This window comes from Ambystoma mexicanum, chromosome 6p (assembly GCF_040938575.1).
Source record: "Ambystoma mexicanum isolate Mex_15411 chromosome 6p, UKY_AmexF1_1, whole genome shotgun sequence".
Lineage (NCBI taxonomy): Eukaryota > Metazoa > Chordata > Amphibia > Caudata > Ambystomatidae > Ambystoma > Ambystoma mexicanum.
The window spans coordinates 152,429,370-152,452,523 of record NC_090935.1 but is presented as its reverse complement, the minus strand read 5'-3'; the positions used below and the strand labels follow the sequence as shown (position 1 = coordinate 152,452,523).

Below are 23,154 nucleotides of genomic sequence, written 5' to 3'. Positions count from 1 at the left end.
ACCCGCCTGCATCTGTACCAGTAGCCACAACAGCAGCGCCAACTCGGTTCACCTCAACAGGTGAGCATCCTCCCCATTCTTAACCTACACCTCCATCGAAGGGGAAGCACTGGTCAATCCCCCAAAGTCTCCACCCATTTATGTAATTTGGACCTTGGGAATACAGGGCATGTACTCCTGAATTTGAGTTCCCAGTACCTTTTGGAACACACTCCCTCCAGCAAATGTCTTGAGGAACCTGTCCTGCTTCTCCTTCTCAGACAGCATGTCCTTTGTAGGCCCCCTGTCTCGCAACTCCTCCAGCAGCTGTGGTATTTCCTCAGAGTCTGCCAGCCTGTAATTGGTCCCTCCATATTCAAAGAACAGTGAGAAGGGGAATCCCGATCGGTATCGGCAACCTTTCTGCATTTGCCAAGCAGCGAGAAGCTTGCACTGGCACCAGTGATTTAGCAGGACGATGGATGGCTCCTGTTATATTCTCACATTGATCCTTTCCAGGGTATGGACCCCTCTCGTTGCCTTGTTCAGTATGTCAACTTTGTCACCAAAGTAGTGGCATTTTGCTACAACCGTTCTGGGCTTTTCTGCCGGTCCCACGCCTGTGTGTAGCCTGTCGAATAAGATAGGCTTTCCCCTGCCGTCTTTATACAGAAGCTGTAGGATCCACTTCACTTTGTCCTCCAACACGGCTACAGTCTCCCCATCCTTGAGAGGAACCCCAAATAAACTAATGTTACGCCGTTCTCTATTTTCTAGGTCCTCCCTCTCCATGCAGACCTCTTTACCTGCATGTTGCAGCACTTTCGGTCTAACATTCATGGAGAGCTTGAGCACCTTCACAGACATATGATTTCTCTCCAGGACTTCTACTCTCTCCTCCACCTTCTCAACTTTGCCCCTCACCTCTGATAGAGACGCTTGAATGTCCATCCTCAGGGTCTTCACCTCCTGCAGGATGCTAATAATGGCACACTGTGTGGCCATTTCCTCCTCTGGCGTTAGAGTTTGGGAGCCAGAGTCCCATCAGAGTGTATAAGTGAAGCGCAAAAGGTAATTTCTCCTTGTTTTAACCTTTACGATTTTGTTTGATAGGACTCCGATAGGGCTACAGAGAGTTATTAGTGCTTTCGATATGTATATAGAAGAAAATGGTTTGAAGATAAATCACAGGAAAATGGTAGTGATGAAGCTCTGTAGGAAGAATAAGAGAAATAAATCTGTGTGGACGGTCAAGGAGGAGGTATTAAGTTATAAGGACAATATGACTTATCTAGGAAATCCAATTATAGCCCATCCATCCGAGATATTTATTAGGAACTACTTAAATCATAAGGATAGGATGCTGGCAATACAAATGCCAAAGATTGATGGAAAATACAGAAAATTATCTTTGTATTCAGCACTGAAATTATATTTGGGAAAGGTAGTTCCTAAATTTATCTGTGGATTAGAGCACTTTCCAGTATCGATTTTACTTGCCCTGCATCGCTATGAGACTATATTATGGAAAGGACTCTTGTTCTTTGTCCCACAGAGTTCGTCTATTGAAACGATACATCATGAATTGGGTCGTCAATATTTATGCAGTACAGTGTGGTGGAGACAACTACAACTATATTTTACACTTTTAACTCCTTCGTTACACTCATTATATTCAGATTTTGGGAAAATAGGTTTTAATCAGAATGTATATTTAAGGAGAAGCTCTTGCGGAAGCTGGAGGTGCCCGAGGATCTCTTTATAACCAATCCTCTGAAAGTGAAAGATATTATAGGAGGGATTGGATTGCTACCAGAGAAAAGATGGTTAACTCTACTCTCTATGCACATTTAAATTAAGTTTAAGCTATAAAAAGTTTAAAAGTTGGGTACTATGAAAAGATATTTGGAGAAATATCCTGAGCACGGTTTTGGGAAATAAACGTATGCGTTTTAGATGCAACGCATTGCTAAGAAGGGACATTTTATGCATAAGAAAGCAACTTCCGGTGGAACAGTTTTTTTGTATATTTTGAAAAGGTCTTAATGAAAAGGAAAATTTGCATCATTTGCTTATCCCTTGCCCTATGCTGCTCCCTTGGAGGGTGATGTGTTTTAAGAACTTTGTTCCCAATTTGTCTTATGTGGAATCAAATATTTTGTGGCAGAATGTTAGCCGGGAATTCAATATCTCTGAGATTGGCTGTAATAAGATTCTTGCAATTGTGTGATTATTTTGATGATTAGGTAAGGTGATGATTATACATAGATTTGTGTTTTATGTCTTACCTGTTTTTTATTCGCCGTTTTATAGCACATATAACTTGAGAACTGTGAATTATGAATTTTGTTTAAGGAGTAATGATACATTTTATTGTTTATTGTAGAAGATTGATTTTAAATGTTCTAGGTGTTTAATTCTCTTTTTGTAAAGGTTTATTGTAGACCATATGCAAATAAATAAATAAAAACTCTTCACTAATTACATTATGCCTTGAAATGTTTAAATGTGTATGCAGGGCACTAACAGCACGTTAAGTGCTAAACGTGGCAGTCTCCTGCATGCAATTTGCTCATAGTAGTGAATAACCCTCACAGCGGTCAGTGATTGAAGGCATAATCCTGTTTTCGTAAAGAGAAAAAGGGAGCTATAAAAATGATATTAGTTATGCAACATGTTTAGCTACATTGTCTTTGAAAGCAGCAGTCTCTTTGTTGTTGAAGCATTTAAGCAACAAAGCAAATACACCTTCAGCGTCTCGTTTACCCTCTCCATCTGGACATAATTATGAGGATGAAAGGATTGTAGTGGGGGCCACTCCTTTCACTAACACCTTACACAGAGCCTCTCCCAGAAATCGTCCTAGGAAGTCCATGAAGGTGGAAAACCACTACCAAAAACACACACATTAATTCAACTTTGGTGGGCAATTTTAAACAATGGTTTAAAATTTGCCAACTCAAATTAAGCAAATTATCAGTGAACATCCCTCAAAAGAGGCACTGCCAGAATACAACCTGCATTTATTGAGTGCCATGGATCTGGTACTAACATTGGCGGACTTTGCAATGAAACCAATAGGAACATCTTCCCACAGAGCAGAACAACATTTAATTCGACTCTATAGTAGACTGGACTCCTTTATATCCTGCAGGTATAATGTTACACTTCTCAGCTAGGTACAAACAAAGCGTGAAAAATACAACCTATCCTTTACTACCTATGCTCATGTAGAAACCGGGGATAAACACTCCAAGATTAACCCATTACACAACTCTGACCTTGGCAAGAAAGGAAACTGCTCAGGGTCAAGTGTTTTCAGATGGGAACTCCGGTTACCTTCGACACAAAACATCCCCAGACATTACGCATACCTGGAAAACAAGTAAAGAAAAACTCTGGCTGCCCAAGAAATGTACGCAGAGTTCGATTTCAAAAGCAAACAAATATCACAGTATTCCATGCAGTGGCCTAACAAAATGTGCCCCACCGCCCGTGAGCAATGCTGAGGGCCCCCCCCCAACACGGGTCGCGCCTAACTCTGGGCCGTCCTGGATTACCACGCTTGCGCAATAAGCAGGAACGTGCTGCTGCAGGGGTACGCCACACACTGTACTAGGTGAAAGATATACATATGTGTTTTAATGCTTTATGCAGCACACTGAGACAAATTGGCTACATTGTCAGAGCATTTGCAATTGTTCTGTAGGGCAACACCAATCTAAAAATCCAATACATGCAAGTCACCAACAGTGCACAGGAATATTAATGCTTTAATTAATATAATGCTTTGCTATTAAAAATGCCATGCCACAATGAAAACATGTCCAACTGTCTGCACAATGTAGATCAGTCTAGACACGTAATAACATATTACAGTAAAGCATGCCAGGCCACATTTGGACATACCTACTGGTTGCACCAAAATGTCAGTCGAAGCAATAACACTTATAGTTGTTTTATCACAGCGGCCCAGAAAAATATACAATGCTGCAGTAAGACGCGGCTAGACTGGCAGCACGTAAATGCCAGTCTAGCCAGGTAATTACACTTAGCAGGACTGCTTTATCAGAGATGCCCAATTAAAAATAAAGTCAAGCCAAACTAAGAAATTACTAGACTGGCTGCACCAAAATGCCTCTCTAGCCATTAATACCATATAGCAAGCCTGCTTAACCTGGGCATGGATGCCCATTATGCATTATCGCAAAATCCCCATCCCACCCCACCCCACCCACCAACATCCCCACACATCAGACCTCTCCCTCCCTCCACTTCCCCAAAATCAGCTTCTCTGCCCAGAATTACCTCCACGTCCCTTTTCCTTGTCCTAGTGCTTATGTATTTATCTTATTCATGGTCACTTATTAGACGCTTATACAAATAGCAAAAACTGTTTCAAAGCGCCCACAGGGCAAACAGGGTGGCGACAGGGGAAGGTAGACAATGAATTATAGCAAGGTTAAATAGTTGCATTAATAGTACAAACAAATAATGAGAATAAGGGAAGGGGAGATTAACCCACTATGCCTTGTGAGTGTTTGCAGAGGGGGGAGGAGGGAGGGATAAGGTGCTTTGATGCTCATGGAGAAGTGCGCAGGGTAAGTGCTAAGAGGAGAAGAACCGTGAGTGCAACCTCCCATGGGTAGGGTGAGCCTAAGTAAGTGCAGCAGAAGACAGCGGCTGGGACGAGAGATATGGTGGCGGGGTCAAGGCCCCCCGAGGATACTTAAGGGCCTTGCACATCAGTCACGCTGTTGTAAGATTAGCAGCGTGCCTGAAGGAAGAGGTAAAAAGGAAAGGTCTTGAGGCTTTTTCAGAACTTCAGGAGGTCTTGCTCAAGACGCAGAGGGAGATGGAGGATGCTCCACAGGAGGGCGCCAGCCGAGGAAAGTGATTGCCCACCAGCTCTCTGTTTAGCAAAGAGCTTAACATGCAAGGAGTTGGTGCCAGAGGAACAGAGGAGTCTACAAGAAGAGTATTTGCTCAGAAAGCGTTTAAGATAGAGGGGTCACTGGGCCCCAGATAGCCTTCTGTAGGATACAAAGGGATTTGAATTTAATCCGTACTGTGACCGGGAGTCAGTGAAGGCTTTGTAGGGCAGGAGAGATGCTGTCCCTGGGCATGAGGCCAAGGATAAGTCTTGCTGCCCTATTCTGGTTAGCTGGAGGGGTCGCAGGGTGGAGGAAGGAATATTAAGGAGGAGCCTATTGCAGTAGTCAAGCCTGTAGCGAACCAGAGCACGGGTAACATTGAGTCTCTGGGGTAGATGAGGAAGTGAAGAGTCCCTTTGAGAAGCAACAGCTAAAAGTGGAACTTCTTGACAATGTCCTGAATATGCGGGATGAAAAGGGAGGAGTCTAAGATGACTCAGAGATTCCTAGCTACAGTGGAAGGGGCAGGGAGGGGGCCCATGGAGGTAAGCCAGAGTGTGGGGAATAAGTATGGTGCAGAGGACCCAATAGGGAGAATCTCTGTTATGCTGGCATTGAGGCAGGGGTCATTGGCAGTGCACCAGGCCCTGGAGGGCAGCGCGGCAGTCAGGTATGAAGGAGGGTGCAAGGGGGAAGTGGGAAGTTTGTAGAAAAGTTGTGTATCATCATTGTAGAACTGGAAGTTGTGGCAGAAGGAGGAAATGAGTTGTGCCAGCAGGAAAGGTATACGTTAAAGAGCACGGCCAAAAGAATGGAGCCCTGGGGGACGCCACAGGTAGCGGAGGAAGAAGGGGAGGAGAAAGGACCCAGAATGGTTTTTGAGGAATGGTCAGTTAGGAAGGAGCTACGTCAGTCCAGTGCCCGCTCCGAGACGTCAAGGGTGTCATGGAGCCTTTTTATCAGGATGGAATGATTCACTGTGTCATGCTATACTTACGTATGGGGCTCCTTGCCTTATAGCTAAGTACTGGGATGACGAAGAGTGGGATTGTGAGTAATGCAGATTACAGGTAACTAAGCCAGGCATTACCTCCATGTCCCTCTACCTCATCCCAGTACGTGTGTATGAGTCAAAGTGCCTAATACACAGTTACTGGGATGAGGACGAATAGGGCTATGAGTAATGAAGATTACCAATAAGTCACCAAGGGATTAAACACAAGTAGTCGTGCAACACCACTGCGTTGGCTGGGCTTCAACCCTCCCCCACAGCACTCTCCTTGGCATTATGGCTATGTTGACTTGACCTGGCTGATCTACAGAGATGTTGCCGGACAGAACAGGACACCGATGTTAGACAGCACCTGGGTTTCGCTGTTAACAAAGGCACAGCAATTACTAACGTAAAGCATTTCACTGTTAATACCTGCATTCAAATGCATAATTTTTTAGGAAATTGAAATCTCGATGTGGGTTTAGTACTTGCATACCAGGGAAGTGATTGGAAGGGTATAGAGGGGACAGGAGACCACTTATTCTCACAGCAGTCCATAAGTGAGTGCTTTCAGGCTTAAAGGAGAGAGTTAACTGCATGTAACATTGAAACTGCACCAGAACAGTCTCATTATAATGCATAAAGAAGTTGGATGTCCCACACCATTAAGTCTGCCCCTCCCCCACCGCCCGTGAAGTTAGCACATCTCCCAACATTCGAAAGGTTAGCACTCCCTGCCCCCCCACCAAAAGATAGGTTTCGTTGCGCCCCTGACCACAAGTACACACACCATTTAACATACACACACATGCGCACACCCAGCCACCCACACACTTAAGTGTGTACCTTTTCACCAGTGTGCACCCTTTCACCATACAGGCACACACAGGCAGCCACCCATACATTTAAGTGTGCACCCTTTCACCCGACACTCACACAGGCAGCCACCTATACATTTAAGAGTGCACCCTTTCACCATACAGGCACAACCAGGCAGTTACGCATACATTAAGTGTGCTCCCTTTCACCCTACACTCACACAGGCAGCCCACTAATACATTTAAGTGGGCACCCTTTATCCATACACTCCCACACACACACACATCATGGTGTTGAGGGGAGCCCTATTACTTCAGAAAGCAATTTTTCTTTTTGTAAAGCAATTATTTCTGTTAAGGACCACACCATAATGGATATGATTTTTTTATGAAGGCAAAGTGACTTCAAAAAGAAACTATTTCTTTTTTTAAGTCCTAGAGCTCCCCCACCTCATGACGTGGACGCCTCCAGTCTAGAGGCTTCCATGTCATGGGGTGGGGGAGCTCTCAGACTTCAAAGAGAAATTGTCTATTTTTGTAGTCACCCTGCCTTCATAAAGAAATTATTTCTTCATGAAGGCAGAGGGACTAAAAAAAAAATCTTTTTTTTTTTTTGTCCAAGGTGGTCCCCCTCCCAGGACATGTGTTGGCACGGCCCCCGCACCGCAGGGAGTGCGGGGCCCCGTTATGCCAGTGACTCAATGCAACTCTGTACCTGCAACAAAACCGCTTCAATAGCGCTTTCATACGCGCCCATCTCTAGGCTACATGTTTCTCAAGATGGGTGAAGCTGCAAAAAGTCTTCTGTAAAGTGATGAAGCGCAGGTGGTTCATCTGCACTAAACTCACATATTAGAATCTCCCCTATTTGAAATACAGAGTGTCTCATCTTAAAAACAACAACAACAAAAAAATGAGAAAATATTCCCAAAAAATTGGCCGATCATCGGTCTGTTTAAGAAAGCTGCAGTGAACAACTGGGAAGTGATTAACACAGAGTAATAGTGGGCATTGTGCACCATGCGGCAGGCGTTTAACGCCCATGAATAGATTCATTGCCTCCATTACAGTGCGCTGTGACCATCTGCTGAATTTGGGGTCTGACAGCAACGTGTGTCTCAGAGAGAGACTGGGAAAGGAAGAGGTGGGGCAGGGCACAGGGGCCCGCCCGCCAAGGACTGATGGTAGTAATTCCAAAACACCTGGCATGTCTTTGACTCGCTAGGCAGTGAAGCGGAAGGACATATACACAGACACAAACTGAACACCTTGATTTTCAAATTCACACTTTGGTGACTTAGCAAATAAACAATTCTGGACAAACGCGCCCCAACTTCAAGACATACGTCAAAATATCCTCTAAATAATCCATGATAAATTGATGTCTAGTACCAGTAAGAAATAGATCAGGAATCTCTGATAAACTGCTGGAGCGTTGCACAGCTCAATGGGAACCCAGGGTTGCCGAAAGGGCAGAGGTGCCTTGTGCACAATAAGACCACTTAACCAAGGGAAAAGGTAGTCTTCCATCAACACCTTACTTTACCACAGACGGTAACAAACTAGTCGTAAATCTAAGCGAGGAAAATTACCACACCGCGAACACTCATTGATCAAGCAGAGTACGCAATGATCTGTTATTGCATTATACTGGGAGCATCTACAATCTATAGTGGGGCTCAATTCTAACATGTTCTTTGGTACTAAAAAAAAGGGAATCTAGTGAGGGATAGACACAAGGAGACTTGCACAGGAAAGTGGAAGAATGCGAGGGAGGGTTAGCGAAGCAGCTGCCGTTGGGGGTGAAAGGTCAAGAGCAAAGGAATTCATGAATCCCCTTGCTGCCAGTTACCCTTCAGTTAAGTCTAGGTATGCCCCCCTCTTCGCCCCTCTCCCCCCCCCATCAGAGCTCGTGGTATTCTTAGACACCATCCTGTACTTACTTTTATTATTTTTATAAATATGTTTTATTGTTTTTTTATAACACAGTAGGTAGACAGTTTCAGTGCTTATATGTCATGCTTGCCTTTGGGTTAAGAAACGCGCACCTCACCAACACCCGAGACTTGGATTACATCATTGTCTCCACATTCCAGTGCATTACCATCCACTCTCGAGCATGGCTATGACAGCCAGATTTTGGGGAGCACCTGGAAGGGCTCTGGCCATGACTGCTCAGTCCACCACCAGACCCACTTAGACAATGCTGCTTTACACAGGGCTATGCACCAGCAATAATTCCCGACAGGCCCAGGCACCGACACATCACCCCCAAGGATCAAACATGGACAGGCAGGAGGTGGAAAAGCCCATTACCTCCACATCCCTCTTCCTCGTCCCAGTAATCACATATGCGGGTCTGCCTCCCATACAGGAGTATATATATATATATTTCTCTCAGTTACCCATAATCACCAGTTCTTTTTTCCTGTCTCTGGCAGGAACTGATAGCTTCTTGAGCGGGGCTCTGGATGACGAAGCTGCAGATCCAATGTGCTACTGTCTCCTGCGGGGCAGTGACTGTGCTGCAGTGAGGTAAGGGTCTCCTGGGTCTCCTGCAAGGCTTGAGGCCAGTGGAGCGAATTGGCGCAATGCCCAGGATCCTCTATGGGGCTTGGGTCCTGGTTGCTTTCTGGAGCAGTTGGGGCCGGCATCGGGATCCCGCATTGCAGGCCGGGGGGGAGCATTTCCTGGCGGTTGCAGCATTGCTCCTTGCTGGTATCCCGCTTCAGTGCGTTTTCACTTTCCTGGCAATGAGGGGGTTGGTATGCTCCCCCTGCTGCCCATTTGATGTTGGTCAGGAATGGCAGGGTCCCACTTTCCGGCCTGTTGGCTGATGCTGCTTTTCGTCATGTTCTTGGCGTGTCCTCCTCGCTGCCCGTTCATTGTCGGGCGGTCTGGGGTTGGGAGGCGGGACCCCAGTCCGGCCTGTTGGCACCTCCTTCGGTGCATATGCACTTTCAGCTTCCTCTTTTGTCTCAGGCAATGGGGGTGGGCCCCCATTTGGCATGTTGGCAGCCGTTTCTGCGTGGCGTAGTTTCTGGCGGGTTGGGTGTGCCCTACCCTCTGCCTTTCTGGTGTTGGGCCTCTGTTTCCCTGGTTGGGGGTGGGCCTTCTTCACCGGCTTCTCCGTTGTTGGGTGCCCCATGGCATGTCGTGGAGTCTTGGTCGGCCTTTTGCGAGGGGCTGCAGTCGTGTCTCTTCTCTGGCACAGGTAGGTGTTGTGGCTGTGTGTGGTGGAGGTCATGCTTTCCAGCTTAGAGCCTGCTGCCTATGGTCGACTTCCCTCATTTCCCACGTGGGCATCCTGGAGGACTATTGGCTTTCTGGTTGGGCTTGGGTTTGCCTTTGGCTGCGTTGCGAGCTTCCGGTCTGTGCCCCTCCAAATGTGTCCCAGGGTACCGTAATAGGGCCAAAGCTCCATCCACTCCCCTGCATGGGAGCAGGGACTAGGAGATCTGGATGGATGTTGTGGTTGATCTGGTGTCTCCCAGCGTCCTGGACCATGGTTCCTTTTGCTGCTCAGGCTGGTGTACTGCTGTGGTGATGCCTGATGACAGTTACTGTTCATATTTGGTGGATCCCAGTGGCCCCATGGGTGGGGATGGTTTTACTCACAGCAAGTTGCAGGGGGATGCGGAACATTTGTGTCCCGCTGTTTAGTGGCTGCTGGGTTGCATCCCCCTGGACTGTACTGCTTTGCATTTCTGCCTCTTTGCTTTACGGACCTGGCTGATTCTGAGTGGGCACGGGCTGTGCATCCCCCTCGGGCTTCTGGTGGGGCTTGCTGGTATTTTGGGCAGGCTGTTTCTCTTGTGGCTGTTTTTCAGCCCTGCCGCTGGTAGGTCGGTGGATCTTTCCCACTCGTCTTTCTGCCGGTTGGGAACTCTAGCCAGTGTCCTTGCATGGCTCCCGGCGAGGTCGCATTCGGGTTCCGTCCTCACTCGCTTGTCTTTCCTTGTAGGTCCCTGCGGCTCTGGTGAGCTCCCATCTCCTGGGCCCTTCCGACTTCTCTCCTCCCTTTTTTCCTGCTGTATGGGTCATACCTGCCTGCATCCTGGGCGTGCGTCTGGTTGTCTACCCCTCTTGCCTTGCTGATGGGTGTTCAGGGCCTTCCCTCATGCTGCTGTGATGGATTGGTTGTGCCTCCTATTGTTCTGGGGTTCAGGTGGGTGCCTGTCTCCCGCAGTCTGAGGTTCTGGACGCTCTCTCAACTTCCTGACTGTGGGGCGGTTGGAGGGGGTGGTGGCCCTCCCCCTCTCCTCTGCTATCTGCCCATCGGCCTTGGTGGCCCTGCCTGGGAAGGGGACTTCTGAAGCGTTTCTTTGTCTCAGTCCCTGGCTTGCTGGTTGCCGGTTCCCCCTGCAGATTTGGATTGGGGGCGAGGACGCTCAGGGGGCCACTTCGGTCACTGCCTGTCGGTTTTGGTTTCTTCTTTTGGGGTTTTGGCTGTGGCCTACCTGTGTCTCGCTCCACTGTGTCCCTTCTCTTGCTGTCCGGCTGGGGACTTGGCCAGCTTGCGGCATCGGGTAGGCTTCGTGGCAGTCTGTTCTGGGTTTTCATCCTCCTCCAGGTGCGCTTCTGCCTCTGGGGTTCCCGCTTGCTCTGTTGTTCAGGGATATGGGTGCCTGGCCAGTTCTATCTCCTGTGTGGGGCTCCAGTGCTCGGGTCCTGTTGTGGGGGTTGTTTCCGCTTCTTGTGGGTTCTGTTTGTGCTCCTCCACCCTCTTCTTGGCTCTTCCACTGGGCTCGGTCTTCCATGCCGTGGGTTGTAGTTTGCAGCATGTCTCCTCTCCTTCCCGCTCCTCTGGTTGCTGTGTGCCCCTTTGGCGGGTGGTCCTCCATGGCTGCTGGGGCAAGTGTTACTGGCCTGGTGATCTGAGGGGGCCCTTGTCTGGTGCCCCATGCCCTTGTATATGGCTTTTGTGGGGGCCTTTTCCTGGCTGGTGCCTGCGGCTTTCCATTCCATGGACTCTGGAGGAGGGGTTGTCTTGTGCGCTTGTTCTCGGGGCATTCAAACACTCTGCTCGAGACACCTTGTCACTTGGCTTCCTCTCAGCTAGGGCAGTGGGTTTTCTGGTGTTGTGCTTCCATCGGTCCTGTGGATCTGCCCTTCTTCTGGCATGCCTGGTCCCCTTGGGCTTATTCGTCTTTCCCCATGGGGACGGGTGGGAGGCATTTGGCTGGTTTTCTTGTGCCTACCCTGTGGGCTTTGGCTCTGGTTCAGGGCCTCCCTTCAGGGGTATGGGTCTTCGAGGGGGTTTGCCCACAGTGTCTGTTGGTGCGGGGTGGCTTGGCCATTCCTGTCTGTTCCGCGTATGTCGGGTTCTCGGTTGGGTGACCCGCCTGTTCGTGCACCTGGGGTCTTCTCATTGCTCCAGGCTGGTGTCGGTTCCCTGGTGTGGGGTTTTCATTTTTCATTTGGGGGGCCCCCAAACTCCTGTAGAGGAGCAGCTGAATATCTCTGCAGGAAGTCCTGCCCCCCTATTTCCGGTATGTTGGGAGCCTGAGATTGTGCTATGCCTGACACCAACGGTTGCGACCATACCAAAGAGAATATTTGATAGAAGATACCCCCTGAGAAAGCCCTATACGATTTATTCCCAAAGAGATGTTAATTTGAGGGAGGAAGTCCCCGAAGGGATATGAGAAAGCGAAATAGGAGCTAGTGATGTCACAAGAACCGAGTGTGATGCACTAAAAAGAATAGCTGAAGAGAATGAACGGGCCATATAGAAACTGATGACAAAGTTAAGAATTGCATGAACTTTCATATGCAAAAAAAAGATTGCATGTGTGTGACACACTGTAGAAAAAGCAAGCCGTTCAATAATTGTACAGATGCAGCAACGCAAGTAGATTAAGTGACTTTAGAAGCTGGCGGAGCAGCCATTGTATATAACCTGGACATCTGTTTCATTATTTCAGACCCATGGAAAAGAAGGACCTGGAACTGTGTCGCAGCAAGAATTAGTTGAGATTGTGGATTTGAATGAGGAAGCTGTCTGGCCTTTTATTAATGTGTAGCAAGCCAAGGCCAGTTATCTATTCTCAAGGCAGTGAACGTAAAAAGCTGAATCATCCCTTGTTAAGGTGCAAAGAAAGAACACCAACCGTGCCAAGTTTTATACATTTAAGACATTTAATTACTGCAAAATGGTCCAAATCGTGGTCTCCTGTCATGTGAGCCAAGGATGGGAACAGAGTTGGACTTGGAGTTCTAGAACAATCGATAGTGCGTGCCCGCACTCCCTTCTATTCTCACAGACAGGAATGCACTGAAAGGTCAAGTTCAAAGACAATCTTCATGCAGAAGGCATGGGTGATGAGAGACGTTGGGCTAATTGGGTGGGGAGGTAAAGTCATGTCCACCTCCTGGCACCTGGGTATAAATGTACGGGCTGCTAAGTGAGCTGAATGTTCCAGACATGGCACAAGTGTGCCAACCAATTGTAGAGGGTCGTATAATGAAGGGCCTTCTAGTTTGAGAGCCAATGATATACTGTGTACTTAATAATGTTGATGATCACTTGTAACAGAGGTGGGCACAAGTTGTCCACTTGGCAGTAGGCACCCAATCACAATCCTACCCAGTATAAAAAGTATACTTAGATATTCCCCTTGAGTGTATCACAATCCCGTGTAGGTTTTTCTTATTTGCCACATAGTATGACGTCACGTAGGACGAATTTTTACTATATAACTGTGATTTTTTATGAAATGTACGAAAGACTTGAGCGAACGTCTGTTGATGTCCGTTGTAAATGCCCGTTTTAGACTATTTAGTTTTTTTAATTTGTATAGCGCTGCCAAGCCCATGGGCATCAGGGTGCTTTTCATCCAAGTTACAGAAATACAACCAGTAATACAGAGAGGAATACAATAGGAATATTTACAGATCTGCATAAGTCAGTAGTAGGTACAACAGACATAGATGTTTAAAAAATAATTACATTACATATATACAGTGTTCAAAGAGTACTTCAGGTAGCGATAACCACAGTTGGCCTATCAGATTATGTAATCAGATTGAGGTCTTGCTCATGTAGCCAAAGTTTCGCTTTTTTTCGGAAAAGGAGGAATGATGGTTCCTCTCTTAGAGATACTGGTAAAGCATTCAATTTTTTGGCAGCGAGGACTGGGAAACTAACCCCACCTGCACGCTGTTGTTTAAATCATGGAATGGTAACGCAGTGAGACTTGGCTGTTCTGGTAGGCCGTGTAGATGTTTATTTGGATATGGTGTTGGATAGGTAGGTGGAAGCTTGGTTGGAGAGGCACTTATGGGTGAGGGAGATAGTTTTGAGGTCAATTCTTTGCTTAATGTTGAGCCAGTTTATGGTGTGCCTACTTACAGAGATGTGTTTTGTCCTAGGGATGTTTAGAGCTGCTCTGATAGCATTATTTTGCATAACTTGCATTTTGTTGAGGTCAATTCTTTGCTTAATGTTGAGCCAGTTTATGGTGTGCCTGGTTACATAGATGTGTTGTGTCCTAGGGATGATTAGAGCTGCTCTGATAGCATTATTTTGCATAACTTGCATTTTGATGAGGTTTTGTTGTGAAGTGCCCAGATAAAGTGCACTGCAATAGTCGAGCTTAGATAAAACAAGTGCTCTGGCTATTGTGATGCAGTGTTGTAGACAAGTATGGGCGGCAGGCAGTGATGAGCTTACATGTATGTGTAAGCTGTGGAGGATGCCAAGGCGTTTGTTTGTCTTTTTAGGGTTTGTGCAGCATCTATGTAGACTCAGTGTTTTCACGGCATTGGCAACTTTGAATATATTGATATTGAAGGAGGTGAATATAGCACCCAGCTTGTTCAGGTTGACGCTGGATCCTAGGAAAAGCAACTCTGTCTTCTCGTCATTGAAACAGAGTTTGTGCTTCGCCATCCACGCTTGTGCAATGAGGTAGATGTCATTGAGGGTCTTACTGTCTGCAATGTGATCACCAGTAATAGGGATGAGTAGCTGAGTGTCATATGCGTAATTGGTGTATGCGACACCCAGATATTCAAGTTTATCGAATAAGGGCTTGGTGAACACATTATAGAGAGTAGGGGACACACAAGATCGTTGTGGAACCCCAGAGGCCGATGAGGTTGGTGAGGCAGAGGATGAAGTTGCAAAGACCCTCATGGATCTGTTGTTGAGGAAGGACTCAATCCCAGCATTAGCTTGGTCTGAGAAGTGTGCAGCAGATGAGAGGCGTTTACATAAGATTTTATGGTTCACCAGATCAAATGCCACTGATAGGTTGAGTAAAAGTAGCAGGGCAAGTTTTCCCTTATCTTTCAATGTCTGGATTTCAGTTTTGAGATCAATAAGTGCTGTTTCTGTCCCCTGTTTGGATCTGAATCCAGATTGTCTCAGTCCTAGTAGGTTATTAGATTCCAGATAATGCTGTATCTGCAGATACGCTGCTCGGTGCAGTATTTTTAACAAGAACGGAACCGTTGTGATGGGTCTGTAGTTTGAAGGGTTATTAGGGTCTAGTGATGGTTTCTTTAGCAATGGAAGTACCCAGGCGTCTTTGAGATTATTAGGTACTATGCTAGATTTTGATGATGCATTGACGACAGAGGTGATAAATGGAGCCAATTCTTTGGCGGCCTCTTGATGAGAGGAGCTGGACAGGTGTCTCCCATACAGTTGGAAGGTTTGAGTTTCAGGATGATGGTCTCCACTTCTTTAATGGAGAGGGGAGTGAAGTTGAATTGGGGCAGTCCCTTCCTATTGTGAGGAGGTGGGACCTGAATGGGATCAGTGTCTGGGAAAAGATTTTTTTTAGTTCCAATTTTATTTTGCAACAAGGTTATTTTGCCTTGTAATGCCTTCTGTATATTGGTGCACCATACGGCATCTTTGATACAGGCATCAGGAGGTGGAACAGGCGATTCCAATTCTTTCAGAATGTTAAATAGTTCCTCTGTGCTGGATTTAGCTTTGGAAATGTGGTCATTGAAGCTATCCTTTTTGGCTTGGATAATTGCTACCTTGTAGTTAAATGAGGCTGCAATGAAAATGTCCTTATTTGCTAATGAAGGTGTGCACTTCCATAGTTTTTCAGCTGATCTTTTTAATTTCCTAAGAGACTTTATGTGCGGGGTATAACAGTTATTAAGATGTGCACGCGGTTTAGCTTTATGTAGCTTAAGGGGCGCTATGGTATTGATAGCATTAAGCATGGTTTCATTGTATAGGTCTACTAGTGCTGATGGGTCAGACTGGGCTGTAGTTGGGTGAGTAATAGGTTGTAGCAGTGGTAACAGTTTTTCTAGGGTTAGATTGCGTTTATTTCTGGTTGACATGGCACGTGCTTTGGTTTGAGGATTGGGTGGTAGTGCTTTAATAGTGAATGAGATTAGATAGTGGTCGGTCCAGTTACATGGTGTATTAGAGAGTATGTCAATATTGCAGTTTAGATCCGCTAGCCAATCTAGTGTTCTTCCTTTATTATGTGTGGGTGTGGTTATCCGTTGTGTGTACCCTAGTTCAGAGATTGTGTCCATAAGAGCATGCGCTTTAGGATCTTTAGGTTCTTGGAAACCTAAATTAAAGTCGCCCAAGATAATGACTTAGGAGTTACGGTTAGTGTTGGATGATAACAAGTCAGAGATATCATTTTCAAATGTAGTGGTTGGGCCTGGTGGGCGGTAGATCAAATGGAATGTGATAGTAGCTGTAGGTTAGTTCCATGGAGAGTATTTCTGCTGAGTGCATGGGTTGGTTATTGACTTGTCTGAGGCCTAATGCAGTTTTGTAAATAAAGGCAGTACCTCCTCCTTTCGAGGCGTTGACGTCTTCGTCTAATCGGATGATGGAATAGTTATCCGGGATGGCAAGCGCAAGTGATGGGCCTGAGGCAGAGTGAAGCCAAGTCTCCGTAGTAATTGCAATAAAGTTGAGGTCATGGAGTGTGATGAAGTCAGCTATATCCAGTGCGTGTGCTGACAGTGACCTAGCATTAATAAGGCCTGCTTCAATGATAGGTGTGGTGATATTTTGATTGGCCTTCGGTGTCTTCAGGTTATTTTTGGCAACATGAGGTAGCGTGGCTGTTTTAGCTGGGGTGAGGGCTGCTGTGATACCAACTTTGCTAGAGGTAGGGTCGTTTGGTAGTCTAAATCTCGATCTAAGTCTGAGATTCCTGTCTGTTAAAGAGCATGGTCTGGTAGGCAATGGAATGGCTAAGGGTAGATGGTGCGTTTGGTGATAACTGTTACTTGGAGACGAGATAACATTCAGAGCTCGGCTAACATGCTGGGGTGCTGTGTTTTGGGCTTTGGGTACAGTATGTAGGCGTACTGGTGTTAGTCTCCGATGGTGATAGAATTCCGAATATGAACATGGTTGTAAAAATATTGATGGTGGTATGCGTGCCGATGGCGGGAGGTTAGATGCCATGGTTAAGCATGTGGCTAGTACCCTTGGGTTGGTTGAGGTGCCCATAGGTAGTGGAATAGGATTGCCTACAATAGATGCTAATGTAGACAGGTCGCAATAAATTAACTTAATTTATGATTAAGACCAACATTTGAAGAGATTGCATCATGGCTAATCTAAAGAGTTACATAGGTACCAATGTGTACCATTTATAGTATTGCGTGTGTCTCACTTAAAGATAATGGTCTATGGTGTCGATTTTCATCCAAAAAGTATTGTAAGACAGGATGGGCAATAGCAAGAGAACAGTAAAAAAAAAAAAAAACACACAGGTATGAGCGTACATCAGTGTCTAAATGGCAGAGGCTGGCTGGGCCCGGCAAATGATCACTTTACTAGCAGTCCTATTACAATATATGTAATAGTTCGAGCAGTATAACCGTATGACAAGCTAGTTCGGCGTTGATCAAGTAGGAGTAGAATACAGGGCAAGTAGAGAATCCGAGCTACGATGAAGCGAGCTGGCAAAGAGTAGTAGTTAAGGCACAGAATGACACAGGTTATAACTACTAATGCGCCATTGTCTAATGTGCAGTCTACTAATAGGTACAAGCTGCGAAGGCATAGATACGCACACAGATGAAGCGGGGGCCAGGATTGGCCACGACAAGCAAGCACGGAACACACATTAGTGAATACATAGTCTCAATAAGTATAACTTTAAGTCATAATGCCGTGCGCCTGAGTTGACCGACCAAACAGTGATTAGCAAGGTATTAATATAGCATTTTCAGAGATGGTATATGTACTGCATGAAGACCAGCAGCAATAATAATAATTTAGCATTTATATAGTGCTACGAACCCTCGGGTATCTGAGCGCTGCTTATTATTACCCACGGTGTGTGGTGCTCATTTATCAACCTCGACCTGCGTGAACAGGCTCTGCACAGATGTCAAAGCGAGCGCTCTACTTGCTGTGCTATCAGACCGGCTGTACTTTTCAAATAGCTGCAACAATTTATGAGCATTCGATGGATCTCGATGCTAATGCAGACAATTTGTATAGTGATTTTGATGAAGGATCAGGATTTCAATTAACTCAGTTCATGGTGCCGAGTATGGTACGGCGTATTCTACGCAGATCGTAAGTTAGTAATCAGTATGCACTATATACAATGGCAAATCCTCAAGTTGGGTCTTATTAGGCACCATGGTATATCGAGGCCATAATGATAGTACATAGTTGGCTTACAATTGATAATAAAACAGAAACCTTTTGCTATCTTCCTGCGTTGGTTCGATTATTTGGTGTCGGAGTTAACCTGCTTCCCATCCATTGCATGCGTGCTGTCTAAAGGGCTCTAAGGCCACCCCTCTCAACTATTATTTAATGCCTGTTACTCCCCTACCCATTATAGGCCCATACCTCACCCCCATATTTTTCGGTCAAAAATGTTCTGCAAAAAACTACTCGAAAAAAATAACTGCGATGAATGAATGTCGTACCTCGATTTACTCTAGGCCAGGATGCCAACTCAAGATCAGCAATTTGTAATCAGTTGGTAGTAACCCCTTCCCACTGGCTTATCACAGACATTCCAACCATAGTGCCAGCCATACTTACAATGCGTCATGATACAACGTGACCAGACCTGCACCATGCACTAGCATCTGATACAACGTGGCCAGACCGGCACCATGCACTAGCATCTGATACAACGTGGCCAGACCGGCACCATGCACTAGCATCTGATACAATGCGGCCACACCTGCACTAGCACCTGAGTCTATGCGGCCAGACCTGCATCATGCGCTAGAATATGATACAATGCGGCCAGTCCTGCACTATGCACTCAGGGGTGGATGGGAAACAAAACAGGCCCGGGAAATAATGTTCAAAGTGGCACCAGATTACACATTTTCAGCAAGCCCAACCCTGTTCCTATGAGAACATTTGGAAAGGACACGTTAAAATACAAAAGAGGCCCAGGATGCAGAGGCCTACCGGGAAATCTCCAGAGTTCCCCACAGGCCAGTCCACCCATGCATGCACTAGCATCTGATACAATGGGGCCAGACCGGCACTATGCACTAGCATCTGATACATTGGGACCAGACCGGCACTATGTACTAGCATCTGATACTATCCTGCCAGACCTGCACCATGCACTAGAATATGATACTTTGCTGCCAGACCTGCACCATGCACTAGAATATGATACTATGCTGCCAGACCTGCACCATGCACTTGCATCTGATACAAGGCAGCCACACCTGTACTATGCACTAGCACCTGCTACTATGCGGCCAGACCTGTACCATGCACTAGAATATGATACTATGCTGCCAGACCTGCACCATGCACTTGCATCTAATACAATGAGGCCACACCTGCACTATGTTATGTTATTTGGCATTTATATAGAGCTCTATATATCATTGGTATGATCTGAAAGCGCTGATAGGTTGAACGCCCTCTGGGACCGCAGTCTAGGTCAGATGAGAGAGGAAGGTGTAGTAGGGTGGATGGGTGCACTAGCACCTGCTACTATGCGGCCAGACCTGCACTATGAACTATCATCTGATACTATGCGGCCAGACCTGCAACATGCACTAGCATCAATGCGGCCAGACCTGCACTAGCACCTGCTACTATGTGGCCAGACCTACATCACACACTAGAATCTGAGACAATGCAGCCAGACCTGCACCATGCACTAGCATCTGATACTATGCGGCCAGACCTGCACTAGCACCTGCTACTATGTGGCCAGACCTACACCATGTACTAGAATCTGAGACAATTCCGGCCAGGTCTGCGTCATACACTAGTGTCTGATGAAATGTGGCCAGACCGGCACCATACACTACCGTCTGATACAATTTGGCCAGACCTACACCATGCACTAGAATCTGAGACAATGCGGGCAGTTCTGCGTCATACATTAGTGTCTGATACAATGTGGCCAGACCTGCACCATGCACTAGCGATTGATATAATGTGGCCAGACCAGCACCATGCAATACCGTCTGATACAATGTGGCCAGACCTACACCATGCGCTAGAATATGAGACAATGCAGCCAGACCTGCAACATGCACTAGCATCTGATACTATGCGGCCAGACCTGCACTAGAACCTGCTACTATGCGGCCAGACCTACACCATGCACTAGAATCTGAGACAATGCAGCCAGACCTGCACCATGCACTAGCATCTGATACAATGTGGCCAGACCTACACCATGCACTAGCATCTGATGCAATGTTACCAGACCTGCACCATGCACTAGCATCTGATACAATGTTGCCAGACCTGCACCATGCACGAGCATCTGATACAATGTTGCCAGACCTGCACCATGCACTAAAGTCTGAGACAATGTGGGAAGACCTACACCATGCACTAGCATCTGACACAATGTTGCAAGACCTGCACCATGCACTAGCATCTGATACAATGTTGCCAGACCTGCACCATGCACTAGCATCTGATACAATGTTGCCAGACCTGCACCATGCATGAGCATCTGATACAATGTTGCCAGACCTGCACCATGTACGAGCATCTGATACAATGTTGCCAGACCTGCACTATGCACTAGTCACTGACAGTCAAACACAAACCATATTGAATGCATAGTATTAAACCATGCCGATACGTACCAGGGGCATACAGACGATTAGATTCCGCAAGCATAAGTGTGCCAGATGTTTACACTTCTTTAAATCCTACTCAGTGCTATGTATTACATATCGCAGGACTAATACCGCAAGCGCTATGGGCTGGGGGGACACCAATGGCATTGGAGCACATCATAAATGACACGTATCATAACGGTTTTGCTATATTGTAGATAAAAATCAGTATTATAAATTGACATGTGCAATGCATTAATATAACGAGCATTAATACGTGTAGACATTCACATTGAACCCGCATTCCGCATTAGTAAAAGACTTCTGTTACTATAATTAAGCCATCATATAACACGATGGACATTAATGGCCTAGCTATTTTAACTCTAGCGCCTCAAGACACCCACATTGTGTGCTATATAAACACGATCTGAAGTTGCCCGCATTTTGATACTACAGTTCTGCTTTCTCCCCATTATAAATGTCTAAAGGGCTTCAGGTCACAGAGTGCATATACGAAGGAAAAAAAATAGCACTGTGTGATATGGAACAGCTTGAGATCTCTGGATTATGCAGGAAAGGGGCTGTAAGAAGAAACGGGGGAGGCAAATCTATTACTAACGTGTTGCTATATTTCGGGAAAAAACATAACACCACATAGCTGCAAAAGAGGTCAACGATCTGTATACATGGGCTGGTTTCACTTATTTTTCTCAGCACCCCTATTTACATAGCTGCCAAGTTACCAATTTCATGCTGGAACCTGTAGTTTCGTTTTTCACATTATAAGGATGGGCCTACAAGTCCCAGCATGCAGCTGAGAAAAAACTTCATGTCTCGCCCGGGGTGTCACGCATGGCAGTGGGCAACTCGACAGCTATGAATTGTACACGTAGCCACACATTCCAACATGCCCCATTCTATAAGGAGGTGCTCAGCCCATTTTGCTTGCATCCTGGGAATTGTAATCCTGCATTTCCCATCATGAACTCAGTATTACAAGCCCCAGAGTGCAAAGACTATACATGCAGGTGTGGGCAAGCACCTCCCAAATGTAATGGGGCGTGCATTAGTTAATATAAATAAACAACAAATCGTAATCGGGTGCCAAAGGCAGCCTCTAACTGGGCCAAGAGGACAGTTCAGGTTCGATACCCGGTGCCACCCTTAGAGGCATGAAGCCGAATTTAATTTTCTTTTTAACTAGGCTTGGATTTTGAGGTGGCTCGGGCTGTTCCAGGTTCGCTGGTGGTCTGGGGGAACCAGGGAATGGTGTTCCAGATAGCAGACGGGGGCTACGCCCCCTCACTTTTGCAGGGCCTCAGCGGGGCCTGCAGAATGACTTACCTTGAAGGCTGAGGAGGAGGAGGCACAAGCAGCGTAGGCTCCACGTCCAGGGTTCCATTGTAATTCCTTAGCAACGCGCGGGGGGGCAACTACATCGCCGGGCAGTGCAAGTAATCCCCCCCCCCCCCCAGCGCCAAACACACAACGAACACGCGTTTGGGCTAAAAAAAAAAAAGTTTCTGTGAAAAATGAAAAGTGCTGTGGGCAGGAATGCAGCAAGCAATTGCTTAAATGGTCGGAGGTGGAGAAAGCCTCTGTGGTGGCGCGCGGAATAGTGAGTGCACCGCGACGTTGGTCTTCGCGTAGGGATGAGAAAACGAGGAGGTGGGAAAAGACAGGATGCACGGAACCCCCCCCCCAAAGAGGGGGAGTGGGGAAGGAGTTTTGCAGAGAAAGCCTGCGTTGATCCGCAGCCGCGTCCTGGCTGGTGCAGCTGCAGTCACTTAGGCGCTGTGGAGGGGAATGCTAAGCAGAAGAAGCCGCCGCCGAGGGAAGGGGAGGGTGAGGGGAGCTGGGGAGGCAGAGCTGGTGGGGCCCAGCGCCTGCTTCCCCTTTCCCCCATGGACCCAGTCATACTTGCCACCAAGCACGCGTTTGTTTTTGATTTCCATGAGAGTTGTGTAACAACAGGCACCTTATCACAGGTCCTTTTTTTGAGGGTGCTTTCAGAATTTCATTCGCTGTGCAGTGGCAAGTGACGTCCGCAGAGCTGTCTGGGTGTCCCTTGTTCGGTGTTCCTAGCGTACACAGGTCTGTTTTCCCCGTTCTTTTGCCCTTTCCATTAAACGCACAGGAGTTCAAGCACTTCTCGACGAAAAGGGAACGTCTTTGTTGCTTGTGTGGGTGAAGGGGTGCATGCGTTAGTGTAAGCGTGTAGTTCTTGGGGGGCGGAGTCACAGTGCTCTCACGTTTTTCGTGGCCATGTGCGAGAAGGCCATCCAACCCTATGTTTGCTAGGAATTTTGCGACTTGCAGTTACCCTACATTGTTTCAAATTGGGGGGGGGGGGGAAACTCCCGTTATCCAAACGGAAAAAAAATACAGGACGCATAGCCATGGGAAGCCTGAGCGCTCTGCAGTCAGTGAGAGCGAGTTACTGTGCTGGTAGGACGGA

General features: G+C 46.7%; 1 protein-coding gene across 2 annotated transcripts in view; it reads right to left on the bottom strand.

Annotated features, from left to right (window-relative positions):
• Window positions 1-22,876, bottom strand: part of LOC138511292 (uncharacterized) — a 250,243-nt gene extending 227,367 nt beyond the window's left edge. The window contains exon 1 of one of the 2 annotated variants that reach the window (XM_069626839.1): window positions 22,675-22,876. Coding sequence is in view for 1 of the 2 variants with exons in the window: in XM_069626838.1 (XP_069482939.1) it covers window positions 22,041-22,098 (58 nt within the window). In the remaining variant the exon portion in view is untranslated. Of the gene's footprint in view, window positions 1-22,040; window positions 22,638-22,674 lie in introns of those variants that run through there. The other variant, XM_069626838.1, reaches the window with a different exon arrangement.
• Window positions 22,877-23,154: the final 278 nt, after the last annotated feature.